The sequence below is a fragment of the Micromys minutus genome (assembly GCF_963924665.1).
Source record: "Micromys minutus genome assembly, chromosome: 1".
In the NCBI taxonomy this organism is placed as follows: Eukaryota; Metazoa; Chordata; class Mammalia; order Rodentia; family Muridae; genus Micromys; species Micromys minutus.
The window spans coordinates 234,769,683-234,789,200 of NC_137969.1; the positions used below are offsets into that span (position 1 = coordinate 234,769,683).

Below are 19,518 nucleotides of genomic sequence, written 5' to 3' on the forward strand. Positions count from 1 at the left end.
GCTTTCATTTTGCTTTTTGAAAAAAAAATTTTTTTTTAATTCTAAGTATCTGTGTGTGTCTGAGGGTAGGTGTGTAGACCTGACTATAGGTAAGTGCAGGGCCCTAAAGAGTGTCAGATCTGGAACTGGAGTAGGTGAAGTGTTGACACCAGTGCTGAGAAAGGACGGCAGGACGCCTGTGAGAGCAAGCAAGTACGTCTAACTGCTGAGCCATCTCTCTAGACCCAACACATGTCTGAAGACCCACTTCTTTATATATTTAAGAACAACAGAAAAGTCAAGATGCGTTTGTGAGTTTGGAGCAGTAGTAAGAGCTAAGTTTAAGAGTCATAAGATCTAGGCCTGCAGAGATTGCTCGGCAGGTAAGAGGACATGCTCCATCCTTCAGTTCCCAGCACCCACATCTGGTGCTCACAACCTCTGTAACTCAAGCTCCAAGGTGTCTGGCATCCTATTCCTGGCTTCTGTATCAGCACCTGCTTACACATGGCATACAGAAACAGGCACACACAGACACACATAGACATAGTGACAGACACACACACACACACACACACACACACACTAAAAGTAAATTAAACCTTTCTGGAACTTTTGAGTCTATTCATGTGTTTATCAGCCATCAGGTAGGTCATGTGAGTTCCCTTGTGACAGGTGCTAATGAACTTGCCTAGCTAAGAACACACACACAAAGCACCATGTTTTGCTACAATGTGAAAGCCCTACAACAAGGTGGATACCTGGTGATTCTGTTCTACTCCACGACCTCCATGCAGATGCAGTTGTCCCAGACCAACCTGAAAGGCAACAAGAAAGGTGCAAAAGAGAAAGTGAGCACCTGGCATGCAATTAAAATCAGACCAATAGCTGGCGGCAAGAAGGCTCTGTGCATCAGTCAGAAGACTAGAAATCCAGTCTTTAATTCTGAATGTTAATTCTGTTTCTATTATCTTAAAGCTGCCAAGAGCTAAAAGAGGCATGCTTTAAAACCAACAGCATTCTTTTGTGGATGTATACGGTTTGTATGTATGTTCACATGTGTGTAAGAACCCATGTGTGCAGGTACAAGTGCACGTAGGCGGAAGCCCAATGTTAGAATTCTTCCTCAGCTGCTCCCCATCTTATTAATGGAGGCAGGCTCTCTCAACTCACCCCAGAGATCCCCAATAATGCTATCCTAGCCAGCCAGCTCACTCTGGGGACCTTGTCTCTGCCTTCTGAGTGCTAGCACTACAGAAAGAGCCACACTCAGTACTTATGTGGGTTCTGAGCACATAAACTCTGGGCCTCAAACTTGTGCAGCAAGTGCCTTATCTACTGGCTCGTCAGCCTGTTTCCCTAAAAGGCTTTTAGACCAATGATGCTGAATACAGTGAACATGCTCTAAAGGAAATAGTAAAGGGTGCTCTTAAGCCAACACACATAATTATCTGAGAAGGTTAGAAAGGGGGAAATGAAAACAAAAGGAAATACCAATCTGCGAATAAGTTGAAACTAGTGCTGATAAAAGAGAGCTTCATAAAACCATGTAGAATTAACAATGTTAAGCATATTGTAAAGTCTTTGTGTCATCTGGGGAACAGTACCATGTTACCCAGTAGACCTGGGAGGCAGAGCTGCGTGGCAATCTCTAGGGAACACAAAGAATGTCTTGTTCATGGACAGAGGTAAGGTAAAAGTGGCAGCCATCAAACATAAGGTCAAGAAAGCAGAGTAGGGCTGGAGAGATGGCTCAGTGGTTAAGAGCACTGACTGCTCTTCCAGAGGTCCTGAGTTCAAATCCCAGCAACCACATGGCGGCTCACAACCTGATGCCCTCTTCAGGTGTGTCTGAAGACAGGTACAGTGTACTTGTATATAATAAATCTTTAAAAAATTTCTAAAAAAAAAAGAAGAGGAAAGGGAATGTAGAAAAGGAAGGTAATCAGACAGCAAGTAAAAGAAAACACCTACTGCAAAGTAGACTCCTGAAAAGTAGCCAAGGAGTTGCAGTCTAACTTCCATGAGTAGCAGTAGGATCTACCATTCATTACAGTTTGAACTTCAGACCCCCTTCTGTGAGCCTTAAACCATTCTGTGTACCTATTACTTATTCTATATATTCTAAATAGCTGCGATTGTAATAGGAAAAAAGGTGCCAGGGTGTAGGACACTCTTTCCAAAGAATCACTGGTGGTTCTAAAACAAAGCTAATACTTACTCAGAGCAAAGACAGCATTACTTACAGGTGTGGGTGCTTGCCCTCCCTTCCTGGGTTAAGCAGACAGAGCAGTAAGGAATTCCCTGAAGCACACACACCTGCGCTTGGACGTCGCCCTTCTCAGCTAGGAACTGGTAATACTGAATCAGGTCTTCTTCCAGCATCCCACTGTTCATCCCTGGGTTCTCCACCTCATCAGGCAGCCGTATTCTCTGGACTACAGAGCCTCCAGTTAGGGAGATGTCACTAGCAACTGATGGGGAAGGACAAACCGGGATGTGAGATGAAGTCAGAGGAGCAGGTCCACGACTGTAGCTAGCAGACGTTGACAGACATGGGGCTAGTGGTACAAATTCTGTAGTAGTCACGAGGCGGCATAATGATACATTAACAAATTAACTTCCACTAGGAAACGTTTAAAACATAAAAGAAACGTGTTTCTCGATAAATACTTAAAAGATAAGCACACTTAAAAGGGGGCACTTTTGGTACTTAAACTACTACAACCAAAACATACATATTTAAAGTTAGTTGCATTTTTCCCCCTACAGGGTGAAAGAGAGAAATAAAACAGGTACCATGATTGGCAACAAGACGATAATGGGTCAGTGCTGACTCGCAACTCTGGAGGACTCCGATGCCAGCCCAGTAGCGGTAACCCTGTAAGACACCTTGGAGTGAGACTACACCACCACCACAGGTTTCTGCAGAGCGACCACACTGAGTCAGATTCTGCAGGCCTCTGATCAGCACTCCGACAGGAGGCCTGTAGCTAAGCATGAGAAAAGAGCGTTCCTAGAGTGACAGAACAGGGCCAGGAGCTTCCCGAACAGCACAGGTCCACAGTGCTCACTCAGAAGAACGGCAGCCCAGCTGAGGACGTGACCTCAGTGAGAATGAGGTGAGCAGACCAATACAAAACCAGACACTGGCCAAGTAAGGAAATGTGTGCTGGAAGGTACAATTACTCTAGTGACAAATGACCACAGAATAATGCAGGAGGGACGACTGATTATCAAGAACATGAAGCAGGAAGGAGCTGTCTGGAATCAGTCTGTGTGGACTCAAACTTTGTAAGCTTCTGGACACAACTCAGCTATTTTGCTGGATTCCTACCTGCCCTGTGTATCAGCTCCAGCAGGCTACTCTTGCAGCTCTCTCTGTCTATCTACAGGATCTAATCTGATCCTGACGATTACTCAGTAATTAGTTTTGAGATTGTCTGTGATTTACACAGCTGGCTGGACTAGCTCTGTCTGTGCTGTTAGTGACCGAGTCTGGAGATGCTTCCTGTGCTGGACGGGTTTCCTGCTTTTAGTTCATGTCCACTCAGGCCAACAGTGACATTCCTGTTAACAAGGAATTTATATTCATTTGAAACATAGTATCCATCATGCACCATGTATCATGTGACCTCTCCCAAACTGAATGCATAAGAAACTTAAGCCACTTAGCCCAAAAAGATTTTGGTGGAAAGGTCTGTATCACTAAGCAACGTTAAGAGGTCAATGCTATCAGCTTACACATAGATACATGCAAGTGATCATTATAGGATACTTTTTTGAATAGTAGGACATCAATTTAAATGCAAAATTTATGATGATCCAACCCAAAAGATAATTCTGATATATAATTCCAATTCACATAAATACTTATCACATGTAGATTCAATGTGTTATAACCATTAACAAGAATCTGGTGGATGTTTAACTGAGTATTTGATCTTAAGAAAATCGCACAGCAAGGCTAGGAAACTTAGAGCTACAGAAAACATAAATTTTACCATTTAATGTAAGTAGTTTTAAAGGCCACACTTACCAAAACCATATGGGCTATCAGGTTTCCTCCAAGAGCTCCAAAAGTATAATATACAAGAGCCTGTGAGAAATCAGATACAGAAATGAGCACAGGCCAGCGCTTATTCAATTCCAAATTTAATGTGCAGTAAGACTTCAATAACATTACCTTTGCCTGACTTGAATTAACACCAAGTCCAGAAGCATAGAGAAAACCGAGACCCTGGGGTAAAAAGAGGCAAAGTCAATATTCTTACTTTGGTGAAGACACAGTTTTACACACCAGAAGAGTCAAAGATCTTTAAGTATGGAGATCTGAGGACAACTGAGCAGAATGGCTCAGTTAAAGAGCTGGAGCAATACATTCAGCCTTTTATAAACCACTCAGCTAAGTGCAACTTTCAATAACTCAAGTTTAGTTGGACGGTTAATGGAAAGTTAACGTATTAACTAGGCCTGGAGAGATGGCTCAGAGGTTCCTGAGTTCAAATCCCAGCAACCGTCTGTAATAGAATCTGGTGCCCTCTCCTGACATGCAGATGTACATGCAGAACACTATGTATATAATAAATAAATAGATCATAAAAAAAAAAAACAGAAGGTATTAACCAGAAATAGCCATGGTTTGTACTTCATTTGTTTTAGCCATTAAGAAGATAAAAACACCTTTTGTGACATTATATCAACATACGTCTTTCTCTGTAGGGAGGAATGAAAAGGACAAAAGTGTCCCAAGACAATAGGGTCCAAGCAATCTCAGGAATGAAGAAACACCAAGTGGTCAAGTGACATCCATATCCACTGGAAACACAGTCATGACATCACCCAGCACAGCTCCTTGACACAGTTCTAGCAAAGATGAGCCGACCACTACAAACGCTGTCCTTCTGTCCTTCTGTCTCTAACTTTGGGTTTTGGTCTCTGTGTATTCCTGGGGACTTTTTGCATTGATTCATTTTATGTCTTTTCCCAAGACAATTTATGTCTGAGTCTTTTTAGTATAATCCTAAAGTTAACTTTATCTGGATCTATCTGAAAGTCCTCCCTTATGCCCTGGAGATCAGTAAGCACACAGAAGCACATAGCTAGATGAGGCCATTACTCCAGGAATTTTCGTGGGGCATCTGCCCCTGAGCAAGCTCTAACAGTACAATTAGTGCAGGGTAAACAGAGACACAAAAACAAACTCTGACTGGCCAGGAGAATAGGACGGGAGAATAGGTGACAGATTCACGGCCTCCATCCACAATTCCCTTAGAGCTCTCTGAAAGTGTAGTTTAAAGATGGGGGTGATACAGAGTATAGGGAGCAATAGAACTCAGTAAATAACATAGACTGACTAAAGCGTTTCCTCCTTCATAGCGCAGGTGATGGAACATAGAGTAAAAAAGTGTTTGCTAGTCATAGGAAGGCACGTTCAGATCTTCTGTCTGTCTGGGTGCTCCCAAACTGCAAACACTGCCAGGCTGAAAGCAGCTGTCATATGTTTCCTTTGGAGGAGACAGTTTTTAGATAGTCTAAATTGGAGTTATAGGGTTGAAAATCAAACCTGTTCTGTCTGTATTTTCTAATTGTGACTGAACTTGTAACGCTGGACATGTACTGAAAAATCGAACACATAATCTGTACTTCTTGGATAATCATTAGTCCATCTTTGTTCTTGAAACTTGTATAAATAAAGAAGCACCTGGTTGCTAGTCTGTGAGAGTCATATTACCCAGGTGATAAGGGGCAGAGTGGCAGAGAGGAGGAGTGTCATTAGTCTATGACGCTCATCCACATTTCAGCCTTCCTTGCAGTTACGTAAGACTATGGTCCTAGATATGGTTGCAAAGAAGGTCAACTGTTGCCCAGGAGGCACCATTTGGAAGGAAGCAATACAAGGCTCAATCTCATTTGGCAGAACAAGAAGTATCTGACTTGGGGGTTCTGACTGCTGCATCAGCTATAACCAATTACCAGAGAGTGGGGTCTGAATGGAACAACACTGCCTTAAAGACATCAGTGCCTCTGAGGATAATATATGCGTGTACACAGGTTTATGTAAGTTGATTTAATTAAGAAGGAAAAACATTTCAGAGACAAAAGAAAAAAGTTAAGATAGTATCTGTTTATGATTAAAAATGAGACTAAAATGAGAAAAAAGAGCTGTAGAGTCATTAAATATTCCCAGAAAACAATGGGTATGATCCTGTTAGTATAAAACCTCAAGAGGACTATCTCACCAGGTTCATTCCATTATGGTTAGGGGAAAACAGGCATTTTTGTAGGTTGGCAGAAATGATACTTTAGAAAATGTATCTTATAAAAATAATTTCATAAATATGCATGTATTCCAACAATCTATTTTAAGTATAACTCATATTTTGATTAAGCCTGAACTATCAGAGGCAGTTTAAATAAACACAATGTATAAATAAACACAACCTAAAAATGTATGCACGAATGTATGTACATAGTATGCTATATATATGGGGCTTTGCCTGAATCTGTGTACCACATGAGTAAAAATACTCTTGCAGGCCAGGAGAGGATGCTAGAAGAGGAGTTATAGTTGTGAGCCACCCAGTGTGTGTTGGGAACTGAATCATGGTTCTCTGGACGACCAGTCAGTGCTCTTAACAGCTGTGCTATTTCTCCCTTCCCCAATCAGATGGCCTCTTAAACTTAGGTATCAATCTTTGTATTGATACTCTATATTACTAATTGATAACATAAAAGATGTGTTATTAGTGGATGCTGTGCAATATGGTAATGCAATTCACTTATAATGTATCCTAGCTAAAAACAGTTACTTAGGCTTGTCAGCCTTTAGCTGTGGTATTTGGTTTACAGGAAATATGGGTAAAAGAAAAATTAACTAATAGATACTGCGACGAGGACAAATGCAGGCAGGACATTCTGTAGAAAACTGCATCTACTTGTAACATAGAGACAAATCAAGCACCTAAGCAACAGAGCAGACAAAGGCTGGGTTAGATATAACAACTACAGTGTAATGCTGTGATGGGCACTTGCCTGGACAAAAATCAGGATGAAGAAAAATTTGAGCTCAATGCTGTAAGCATATATTATGGGCATATATGCTGGAGAGATGGTGTGTTTGTCTGTGTGTGTAGTGTACTTCTAGGAGATTGGACCCAGGGCCTTGCACATGCTGGGCAAATGCCCCCCCCCCCCTTTTTCTATATCCCCAGTCCTAAAACATCTTACTTATTTCTTAAAGATGTCAATTTTTGGGATGGAGAGATGGACGGCTTAGCTATTATGTGTGCTTGCTGCTCTATCACAAGGATCAGAGTTCAGATCCCATGTCAGGATGCTCACAAACACCTGTAACTCCAGATCCTAAGGATCTGATACCGTACCCTGGCCTCCCAGAGCACCCACACCACACACACACATGCACACTCATATACTAACAGATACACATAACACATTAAAAAAAATTAAGGTTAACTTTAGGGGAAAATACTATGCTAAATAATTTCATTAAAATAAAACTGCTGCTCTGTAGAATTGTTCTTCATATTTCACCCTCTACAGATTTAATACTAAAAAACTACAAAAAGAAGTTCTGGTAAGATGTAGCTATAAAGCTCTCTATTGACCATAAGTCTTTGATGAAGGAAAATAAGTATCCAAGAAATTGAGTAAAACAGTCTGTTGCCATTCAGTCTCCTATAGTTATTGAAGAAGTCAGGCTCAGAGAACAAACTGCTATTAGAATCAACAAGTGCTGCTCATCCAGAGGGCCCAAGCTCAGTTCTCAGCACACGTTACTCACCTCCTGCACTCACATGCACACAGACACATGCACACAGGCACAGAGATGTTCACACTTTATTAAAATACATGTTAAAAAATTACAAAGGAGCAAGGGCTGAAGAGATGGCTCCATAGTTAAGACACTGGCTGCTCTTCAAGAAGACCTCAGTTTTATTCCCACACTCAAATGTTGGCTCACAACCATCCCATCTATAACTCTGGTTTCAGGGGACAGGACACCCTCTTCTGATCTCCTTGAGTACCAGGCATACATGCAGGAAAAACACCCATCCACAATGCCCTCAACATCAACCAACCCCAAACCAAAACTCAACAACAACAAAGTGCTGTGTACAGAGGTTTTCCACTGAAGCCACACTTACAGTTTGTCCTTTGGGAGAACCTTCCTCAGTCAGTTTCTCAAACATCTCTTTAGCTGCCTGGATATTCTGTGTGAGGTAATCACCAAACAAGAGAGCATAGGACACTCTCTCCAGGGCCTTGGTGTGATTCATGCCTGCTGCCTTTTGAAGGTACCGATATGCTCTTTAAACACAAGCAATCAAACAGAGTCAGTAGTGTTTTTAGAACAGCCATTAAAAGATTTTTCGTTACTAAATGAAGCACAGTTTTCTTATTTTATAATAATAAATTTCTACACGTTATTCCTACTATCTTGTGGTATTTATTTATGTAGAAAACATGCTGGATAGTTAGGTTTAGCTAAGGGGTCTAATACTCTTAAATGGACTAATTACACTAACAATAGATGAGAAACCTAATTAGCAGGTTAACAAGATTTACAGTAGAAAATTATGATCATGTCAGGTAAGTATTCTAATAACTCAGAATTTTCTAATTCTATATATAGACTAGCAAAACCAGCAGAAATCACACAGACATAAAATATTATATTTTTCTGGAGTGTTACATTCTAGGTGAAAATTTCAAAGCAAATTTCAAACCAAAAATCAACAGAATTGGTGACAATTCTTTTTGTTTATTTTATGCTACTTTAGAATCTAAATAGTATATTTACTCTTAGGTCTTAGAACTGATTACAACTTTAATTAACTATTGCCATTTTTCTCATTGATCAGTCTTATGGTCAATATGTATAATCTTTTCATCCTAATGAGTTAAAGTTTGCCAAAAACACTTGAAGGTTTCTTACAACAGCACTAAGACATCTATGTGTCTCTGGGAGCACGGTGTTAGGAGAAAGCACTCAGTGACTGCCTCAGCAAAGGCCTGTCTTAGGGGAGCGTGCACTAGGAGGTGAACCTACTCTGTCTTTTGGCTCTTCCTGTTGCTTCCATTCAGTATCTTCATCCCGGTCTGATAGATCATCTCTGCCTCCTGCATCCGTCGTCTTTTGGCAGCATCTTCTTCAGCTGACAATGAAATGACATACGCACTGAATGAATCTCAGTTTTCTGTGCCCAGGAACACACACACAGAGAAGGGTCTTTCACTGCTTGCAAACGTGACTCTAAAAACAGCTGACATGTGCCCTGTACTGGCAAAAGACTTCTAAAACCACAAAGTCCACCACAGTTGCTTTCCTTTAGAAAAAGCAGGATCAGGCTGCTTTTGAGGAGATTTTTGTGTTAGTAATGGTGACTTTTAAAATAAAGTTCAACTAAAATTTCAGATTAAATGCTAAATTCAGTTAAAGAAGTAACAAAAACGATTAGAGAAAAATAAACATAAAACTACCACTATACTCAAAGGTCACATATTGTATATTTTGAAAAGTATTTAAATTATATAATTAAAATCTTAAAACCCAACTTTTATTAAACATAGACATAATTCAGTGTGCAATGTTCAAGTATATTAATTCTCTCTCTCTCTCTCTCTCTCTTGAAATAGGTTTTCAAGTAGCCCAGCCTGGCTTCAAATTCCCTATGTAACCAAGGATGCCCTTGAACTTCTGCTCCTGTGTTCAGAGTGCTATGATTAGGTGTGTACCAGCACACCCAGTGTATGCAGTGCTGGGGACCAATCCCAGGGTTTTGTGCATGATCGGCCAGCACTCTGCCAATCAAGCGACAGCTCAAGCCCTGCTCATTACTTTTTTATGCTTATTAAGGTAACACTGAAAAACCTGTAGAACTGTTCTGAACTTTTAAAAAACGATTTTGCTACTTTAATGCAAGATTTTAAATAATCCAGAACTCATCATAAGACAGTGGGATCAGTATTTATTTATGTATAAAAGTGATTCTTCTTTCTGTAGTAAAGAAAAACCTGACATGGTAAACTAGTCATGCTGGCCTGCATCTGGAGATGGCTTACATCTGATGCTGTCTTCTAGCGACACTGGGATATTGGAAATGGTATCTGGTATTGCACTATGTCCCCTAAACACAGCTTTCCAGCAGAGGGCAGCATTTACACACAGGGTGGTTAAATATACTACATATGCCAAATGTTACACATGCACGGCATATTTCACTCTAAGTGTTTATATTAGAGTAGTTTTTGGTTTTCTTTTAATTATTATTAATTATTATCCTTCACCATCATAGTCAGTTTCCATTCTTGACAAAATGTTTTTGTATTAATTAGTTTAACAGCTTGCCTCAAGGGTTTATAGAACTTCCTGTGAATCAATGAGACTAAGTGGGAAAGGCTGAGTGTCAGCCTGAAGTAAATGCATCACACGCTCAGAGCCCTTAAGCCCTTCTTTAAGGCTGCGACCCCATCAGTAACACTGGCCTGAGTGGAAGAGGACAGCGAGAAGGTGCCTCCCAAATGCTGCCCTAGACTAAAGCACCGGGGCGTTGCCCCCACGCCAACAGTACGCACTTTCACAGAAGCCCCACTTCTCATCGGTCTTGTAGTCATAGGTTGTGGCACACCACCGTCTGCCGTCTTCCCGCCCGTCTGAGGTGCACTCATCATACTCCTTATCCAGGAAGAGGAAGGGGAAGTGGCAGGGCTCCCCGTGCGCTGTGCCTTCAATGGCAGTCAAGACTGGAAAAAAACAACCAAAAGTCTAAATGAACGCCTCCGCAGTTTACGGATTCACCACTGTTGAATTCCAGCTATCTAACTCGGAATGCAAAGAGCCATCTGTAATGGGAGCTGGAGGACCGAGCTCATGACTGGAGACAGCTGAGGTCAAGTCCACTTAATCGGCCTTGCTGACTACTCACCAGCATCTAGCTTAGACTTTGAGTTCTTAAGATAAGGCAGCATGGTGTTCAAAGTTCACTGTGGAATAGCATAAAAAGGCTGTCATGAGTTAGAGACTAGCCTGGGCTACAGAGTCTCTGCAACAAAACAGCTCCCCAAACTCTTGTCTAAGGGGTGAACAAAAACTAAGGCAGATATAAGGCAACTGTCTCTATTCCTTTTTTCTGAACTGAGTATATCAATTTCAATTATTTACTGGGATAATGCTTCCCCAGGCAAAATTAATCATTTATATATTCCTCTGCGAAGCACATCTTATTAGGGTTCCTATCATATGTACTAAGGGTTTTATTAGTTCTTTTCCTCCCACAGGTAGTTCTGGCTAGACTATTTAATATGGCCTCCGTCATGTCAGATAAGTTCAAGAACTGACAGCTGCTGTTATTGCTAACACCCTTTCTCTAAAAGGCTAGAAAATATCCCCCCCCCCCCAGTATAAATAAAGGCTACATCCTAAGATACTAATTGTAAACTTACTTTCAGTAAGTTTAGAGAGACAAAATGTTTCAAATGGTTGCATCAGGTGCATACCACTTATCCTATAGCTGAAAGGAATGCAAGTATACCTCCTGCAAGACCTGCTGTTCTTGCTTCTCAGACAGCAGCTCCAAGAGTGCCCAGGGCTATGTGAGGAAAGGGGACTCTCACAAGTACAGCTGCCATGTTTGATTTGCATATACTTACCCAGATTTTTTTTTTTTCCATATAGTTCTAACCAAGTGGTTTTCAACCTGTGGTTGTGACTGCTTTGGGGCTTGAATGACACAGGGGTGGCATATCAGACATTTATATTACGATTCATAATAGTAGCAAAGGTAGTTAGGAAGTAGCAACAAAAACGATGCTATGGTGGGGGTCACCACAACATGAGAAGCTATATTAAAGCATTAGCAAGGTTAGGAACCACTGCTCAGACCTACTTATCACACTCCCTATTCTGCCAAGTTTATGAATAATAAAAGTCAATACCTTGATTTGAGAATAAAGGAATTCTATGACTGTGGAGAGATGGAATGCTTCAGGTCCAGTGTCAGGTTATCCTGGGTTAACCTTAGTCCCCTACATAGCCCTTTATCATTCAGTCATTTGTGTCTGACATAATGTCCTTTCAACTGTTAGATAAAACCTTTGGCATGCATAAGCTTAGCAGACATTAGCTTCTACCAATTCAAAAGCTACAAATGTCATCAGGTAGCATCTGAACACAAAACATATTTCCTCATTTTGTTTTAACTCTTCTAACCTGGCACCCCTATCAATGCACTTGGTTAAACACAACAATAACAACAACAACAAACCACAGATTTGCGGTTTTCTCTTATTCTGTGATTATAAAACTCCCTGTAGCCTGCTTATACACTAGGACAATCAATGCTTCCAGGCCCTGTCATTCATACCTGGCTCAGAATGAAACTTCTTACTCTCTTGGAGGGAGAGTAATATTTTGAGTCAACAGCTAGGAAGACCTTTCCATCAAAGCTGGGGCCTGCTGGAAGCCACTGCCTATGACTTCTTAATTCTCCTTAAACGAAGGGTTCTTCCCTGGCATCCCCAGAATAACAAAGAAGCAGAAATACTTGGCATCACCCAGTAACTTGCTTTTTCTGAACCAGTTTGTGTCGGCTGAAGGATTAAGATGTTGGTTAGTTATTTTACTGTAAGGAAAATATGTTTTTATATGACATAATCAAAACAACTGAATAGAATGCAAATGTGAAAAAAATAATCATCTTTGCCTTTTGTGTCAAACTCCTTTTCTCCAGAGTTAAGGAAGCTTTATAGAAAATGAGCTTTTCCTTTTTATTTGCAAACAGGAAAAAAAAAAGTGCTGCCCCCATCCCTCAGATACATGTGACTCACTTGATTGTATAATGTGGTTCATGCTCAACACCTGTTTTCCTCTGGGGAGTCTATAGTTTTGGTACATGCTAGGTCAGGTGAATAAATGGCTAGATCCCAGTCAAAACACCAGGCACTAGGTCTCTCATTAGCTTCCCTGTGGGCAGCATCTCACACGTCATCCCAAAGTGCTCTGTGTATGGGAGCTATGAGGTGTCAAGTGATTCCTATACAGAAATGAGGCTTTGAAAATTTAGGCAAAAAGTGTTTTTCAGCTCTAACTCTCCATAGCAAATACTGTATGCAGTATAAATGACTAGTTCCCTCAAACTCTGGCCCAGCTCCCAGGAGCTAAGCCTTATCTTTCAGTTCAAATAACTGAGACACATTGACTAAATCTACATATGTGCACTGGCTGTGTTTTTTCCTGCTTTTTCTATAATTTGTAACATTGCTTAGGTGTTGACAGATTAAGAATCTCTTCTCAGTTTTGGCCAAAATGATAAATAAATTAAAAAATTTGCTTATACATTATGTTTGCCTGTGTGCCTCTAGTTCCTTTTGTTCCCTTACAACTTTATTAAAAAGAGAGAGAGATACATGTACAGATTTTTAAAAGCATTTTGGCATAAAACTATATGAATATATTTTTTTCAGTACTTGATTTTTTTAAAAGTTTGATAGTATGCATTAAAATCTTACTAGTTACCATAAGCATAGATTAAACATAATGATTTTTAAATACCAAAAATTGCCATAAGGCTATCTTCTTGGCTCTTGAGTTGTTAATGATTTAAGGTCTAGGTGTACCACACTCTGAGTGGGTGCTATACGCTTGTTATTTTTTTTTTTTTTTTCTAAGAAGGACTGAGGCTTCTACTTTTTTGCCTTTCTTTTGTTGAGCTTCATATGATCTGAGAGTTGTTTCTTGGCTCTAGTTCCTTTTTAGGTGTGTGTGTGTGTGTGTGTGTGTGTGTGTGTGATGTGCATGAGTGCAGTGCCTACTGAGACTAGAAGAAAGCTGGAGTTACAGACGGTTGTAAGCTGTCTGACAAAGATGCTGGAACCTGAACTTAGGTTGTCTGTGAGCACAGCATCTGCTCTTAGCTGCTGAGTGCTGAGACACTCCTAGGAGGGAACCTAAGGAGCTTGTGTCTTATTTCCTCTCTTGACACATGCACCTTTCCCTTCACTGATTTTGCTTTGAATCCTTCTCTTGTATAGTCATGGCCAAGTGCTGTGACTTCTAGCAAATCACCAAACCTCTAGACAGCTTTGGGTACTTGATGCCCTTGCAAGTGGGATTTATTAGAATGACCAGGGCACACTGGTCAGCACTGCTAGGGAAGAGGAGAGAAGGGGGCAAGGCATGAGAAGCGATCGGTTACAGAGCCATAAGAGGTGTGCATGAGAAAGTTACCACCGTGGGAGCTGAAAATAAGGGGTTTAATCTAGGAGCGTGGGCTTGCATCCCTGTGTCTTACTGCCTATGGAATGGGAAAATGACAGTAATTCAGTTGATATGAATAGTTTTGTTTTTTTATCTGTCCTTTAACATTCTCCAGATGAGTCCAAAGATGTTAAACTTTACATTACTCTCTCCTCTAAAAGCGTGTATATGTGTTTGTATGGGGCGGGGATATGATTGATGATTAAATCAGGTCCCAGGGCTGAAGAAATATGCCGGTAAGGCAGAGGACAAAGGGAGTTCAGGCAGTCTTCAGCCTGGCTGCCACCATGGCTGCAGCAGCCTTCCCGGCTGCACTCACTCACACCAGCTGATTCACCTCTGGCTGCTCTGAAAAAACACAGCAAGCGCTGAACTGAGGACTCGGGGTCTGAACAAAACAGTGGGAGGGGTAGAAGTGGAAAACAGGGTTTTAGGGGATTTGTACTGTGTGGTTAGTACATCTTGGACATGTGGTAAAAACTCACACAAAATGTTAAGTACTTATGATTTTGTAAGAGATAGTACCCTAGTCAAGAGAACCTGAAGGAAGATTATGTTACTGACACACAACTTCTTGGCTTTTCCAGCAGCACAGGCTGGAATTTCAGCATGAAGCACTGGAAACATAATAAATCTCAGTAGCAGATGTGGACTGGTCTGCCTAAGGGAACCAAGAAGAAAAAGAGGTGGTCTACAGATGGAGACACTCTTTTAGAGTTTAAAAACAGGGCTTGGTTGCTAATTCTAACTGACTCCTTCCTTCCCTTCCCTTCCTTTTTTTGGTGATAGGCTCTCACTACATAGCCTTGGCTGGCTTGGAGCTCTCTATAGAGACCAGTCCTGCCTCTACTTCCAGAGTGCTGGGATTAAGGCATGTCACCAGAGCCAGCTAATGTCTGATTTTTTAAAGGCAGATGATTTTCCAAATTGAATGTATTTTGAGTAGGTCAGTTAAGACTAAAAGACTAACTAGACCAAAAGGAATTAGGAAAGCCTGGCTTATTCAACTCCCTGGCCCCGAAGCACCTTGCTTCTCTTATCTGGCCCTCTTTTGAGCCCTGAATTTACAGACCTTAATTGCCTGGACTTGATTCTGAGCCAAAAGCCAACACTGCCTAGGACAGGCTTTCAGTCTCGGGGGGAGCTGTGCTGCTTCTGAAGCAGGAATAAGTCAATGAACAGCACGAGTCTTCCATAGCCTCACACATTTAGGACACTGCTTAGGGGCCCTACAGCTGTGGAAAAGTCCCCATTTTGGGTGTTAGCTGGCCTAAATGGCCACATACATATACTCCCAGGAATGGCCTCATTTTGTGCTGGGACCACCTGAAACCCAGCTGCTAAGACAGCACGGTGACCCTGGCGAGTCTGGTGAAGGAACAGTGCAGAGACCATGGTCCTCTGCTCACTCTGGGCAGGACAACCTGATTCCTGCTGGCCTTGTGCTTCTTTCCCCATCAGCTGCAGTGCACAGCAACAGACTGATGGTCTGGCTCAGTTTCCTTCACCCAGTTCCTGTCCCACATGGCTCAGGGGAGTCTAAGCCATCAACCTCCCCTTGAACTGACTGATAAATGAAGAGTGAGCAGGGTGAAAGTGTAAGAGAACACATGGATTTATCTTCAAAGCATTTGAAAAGTCAGAATTTTGTTGTGTCCAGTTTCTGTGCAGTTACACAAAAATGTTTTTCTGTGACACTGCTCTGCACCTCTTCCATATAACCCTCTAGACAAACGGTATAGACACGAGTATGGAGTAGCTGAAAACTGTGTGCTTATGATTTTTGAATGGAATTATTGATTTTTTAACACCTGAGCAAAATAACCTGGAACTTGTGCGTGGGGGAGGCAGGAAAGAGCACAGGGCATTCATGACCTTTGGAAACTGGTTCTAGAAGCTCTGCTGTGTCCTAAAGACAGGCTAGCAGGGAAGACAGTGGATGACCCAAGCTTTCACTTTCCACACAGAGATCCTGTAGATCCTTCAGTCTCACGGGGAAATGGGCCGAGTTATGGGCAGCACAAGCACATGAAACCTACCAGCAAGTCCTCTGAAACCAAGGACCAGACTAGAGGCTAAGACAAGCCAACCACAGTGGAAGAGCATATTATACCACTTAACGTGTATCCAACAACTGTCAGCTCATTGTTTCCAGGGTTATCGTGTGTGCCATGTGGGATGGAACTTCTGATAACCCCACTTCAGCTCTGTAAGGCCGTTAGGTCTACTTCAACCTACTAGACCCAGTAATATTGTGTGGTACTTGATGCTTTGAGCCAGGTAAATAAGAAAAAAAATGTTAAAATAGAAACTTAAGGAGGAAGCTACCTGGTTTTCTAACAGATCTATTTCAATTAATAGAATTTGCCAATTCACTGAGAACAGAACTCCTAGAGGACAAAGCAGTAGACTGGCGTCCTATTCCCAGGTTTTACTGATACCATTTCTCTCTACAGATGCCTTGGTCCAAGGGCCACAGAGGTGTGCTGTGAGGAGCCAACATAGCAGGCCTAAATTCTATCCTTGAAAAGAGTTATCCTGGTGACAAGGGTTGCCCTTAGCTCGCATATGTGAAATTATTGACTTTTGATGTGCTCCCACCAGCTTGCCTATTCAGAGTGGCTCCCTCGAGTTATACAGACAGTACGGTTCATGCTGAGCACTTGCGTTCCCGCTGCACATCGGCACTTTTGGTATGTACCAGGTACATGGTTGCCACCTTGCCCAGCTCACAATAAAACTCAGATACTTTGTTAGCTCCAGCCTAAGGTACTGGGACTCTAATGTTTGATATGTGTTACTATTACTTACTACACTTGACTTAATGCACTTCTTCCTTTGCATTTTAAAATTAAAATTAATTAACAGTGGGAGAGGCAAGGGCATGCCACAGTGTTTGAGTATTGTGTGTACGTATATGTGCTGGCATGTAGTATAACATTAGTCTATTAAAGAATAGCTAATACAATGTGTGCTAAATCCTTAGACTCTTTCTGGTGAATTGCTGACCTCAGGGCTATGGTATGAGGCAGGCAGGAGTAGTAAGAAGGCCAGTGTGGCTGGGGTCATGTGGGAGATGGGGAGCAGCAGAAGAGAAGCAGGAAGGACAGAAGGCCTTGGCAACAGAGGTGACAAGTTTGGATTCTGAAGATGACAGGTGCCTGCAGGACTGAGCAGAAACGTTGGCTCTGCCTGCCTTCTGCCAGGGACTAACTTTAGAGGAAAGAGTGAAAGGCTGAGCACAAAGGAGGCTCTTACCCTGCTTCGTGCACAAAGGGCCGCTGAAAGAAGAGCTGACATTGGTAGTCAGGCTTGTTCCGGGCTGGGCAGGGATTTAATCGTGAGGATAACCTGTGGAAGGCCCACGACAAACTGAACAGCACACCTGAGGACTTTCTGAACAAGGACATGCCAGGGAGGGCTACAGGAGGTGAGACTACAGAAGAGCTGCTCATAGGCCAGATTCTGGGTATCAGGCTAAGAAGGGTAAAATGTGTGCTTCACTGCAGAAGGCAGACGGGGGAGAGCAGCTGTAAATAAGGAAGCAATAGTTTCAAATGTGAATTTCAGGAAGAATAATACAACAGCAACATGAACCAGAAGTTGACAGGAGTAATTTAGAAAGGACTGTCATGGTATCTCTTCTAATGTAGCTGACTGGAACACACAAAGACATGCAATATATGTTACACATTACATATACATAAGTGTATATTTTATGTAGTATGAATGAATGAAAAATCAATCCAAATTATTACTGAAAACTAAAATAAGTTGAAGAAGCAAATGTAAATATTTATGCAGTTGTTGGTATAACCACCCACAGAAAATTATGTAGGAGACAGTTAAAAAACTATTTCATGTCCCTAGTAAATACATCCCAGAGGGGGGAAAATCAGAAACCTCAATTTGTTGGGTCCTTTTACTGGCCTAAGAAAAAGAGAGATGACTTGATAAATATCCCTTATAAACATGCTGTGACAGATCTGCCATCAAGCATGTTAAAGGTTAAAGGGTTGAAGCTATGGAAGTGACCCTCCACTACATCAGGGTTCAGATAACACATCCATGATGCTTATACATCGAAGCTTCCATACAAATCCCAAAGGACTGTGTTTCGAGAGGGTCTCAGCAGCTCAGAGGATGGGGGTGGTGGACCCAGAGGGGTGTGGAAACTCTGCTTCCCCTCTGTCTCAGTCTGCATATTTTCTGTCTCATTGTTCACCTCTGTCTTCCATAACATACCTTATAACAGATGGGTAAACATAAGTTTATTCCTGACTTTTGTGAGCTGCTCTAACAATTACCTGAACCCAAGGATGATGTCATGGAAACTTTGGCTTACACAGACTGTCAGAAGCACAGGCAATTGAGACCCGTAAGTGGCATGTGAATGGGTGGTGATCTGGCGGGACTGAGCATTTGACCTGGGGGATATGAAGCTATCTCCAGGTAGTGTGACAGAAACGAGGTAAATAAGAGGACACCAGGCAACATCCAGTGTAAACTCCACTGCAGAACTGCTTGCTGGTTGTGTGGGAAGTGTAAGAAAACTGCCTGCATTCTTTTCTATATTCTGACCAATGCTCAAAAGACAAAGCAAAGAGCTTCTCACTGTACACACACACCTGTGAGAAGCCTGCCAGAATATTCTCCAGGATGCTGTCCAACATTCTTTTCCCTTGATGGATTAAAGAATTTTTATGTGTGAAGAAATGACTTTTCTATTGATACGTATGGCATAATTTTAACTGAGCTCGATTCCCGACAGTGGCTGGTGATGTGGTAAGTGCTGCTGTGCTCATCCAGGAAGTAATCAATTAAGTGGCAAGATGGTAGGCAGAGGCAGAGTGGGTATGTTACCAAACTTAAAAGGACAGTTAACACACCGCGTATTAAGAAAGAGCAGCTTCCTATGTGAAGCGGGTGTCAGTTAGAAGAGGATGTTCAGGAATGTTTCAATGAGAGAAGGTGAAGACCTAAATCAAACTACTGAGGAAGGCTGAAAAACTACAGAATGATGGAAGGGGTAGAAAAACTCCTAAAACAATTCTGCAACCACACCGAGAAGTCTGTGTTTCTTTTTGTCCTGCTTGACAGATTATTTAAATTTTCTCCTCAAAGGAATTTGCATGCTAGTGTGTGAAACAGCCAGGATATTAATAAAAAAATAAATGCAATTTTATCTATGAATTCAGGTCATGTAACACCAAATCTGCACAGTGAATATCTGATATACTAAAGCCTTGAAAATCCTGTAA

General features: G+C 41.7%; 1 protein-coding gene across 2 annotated transcripts in view; it reads right to left on the reverse strand.

Annotated features, from left to right (window-relative positions):
* The window catches only part of SEL1L (SEL1L adaptor subunit of SYVN1 ubiquitin ligase), a 43,454-nt gene that overhangs the window by 16,647 nt on the left and 7,289 nt on the right, over window positions 1–19,518 (reverse strand). For both annotated transcript variants that reach the window (XM_080925802.1, XM_080925801.1), the window contains exons 4-11: window positions 10,579–10,746; window positions 9,053–9,158; window positions 8,148–8,310; window positions 4,166–4,219; window positions 4,019–4,078; window positions 2,779–2,860; window positions 2,299–2,453; window positions 741–797 (exon numbers count right to left, since the gene is read on the reverse strand). In XM_080925802.1, the coding sequence (XP_080781928.1) occupies window positions 741–797; window positions 2,299–2,453; window positions 2,779–2,860; window positions 4,019–4,078; window positions 4,166–4,219; window positions 8,148–8,310; window positions 9,053–9,158; window positions 10,579–10,746 (845 nt within the window). The remainder of the gene's footprint in view (window positions 1–740; window positions 798–2,298; window positions 2,454–2,778; window positions 2,861–4,018; window positions 4,079–4,165; window positions 4,220–8,147; window positions 8,311–9,052; window positions 9,159–10,578; window positions 10,747–19,518) is intronic.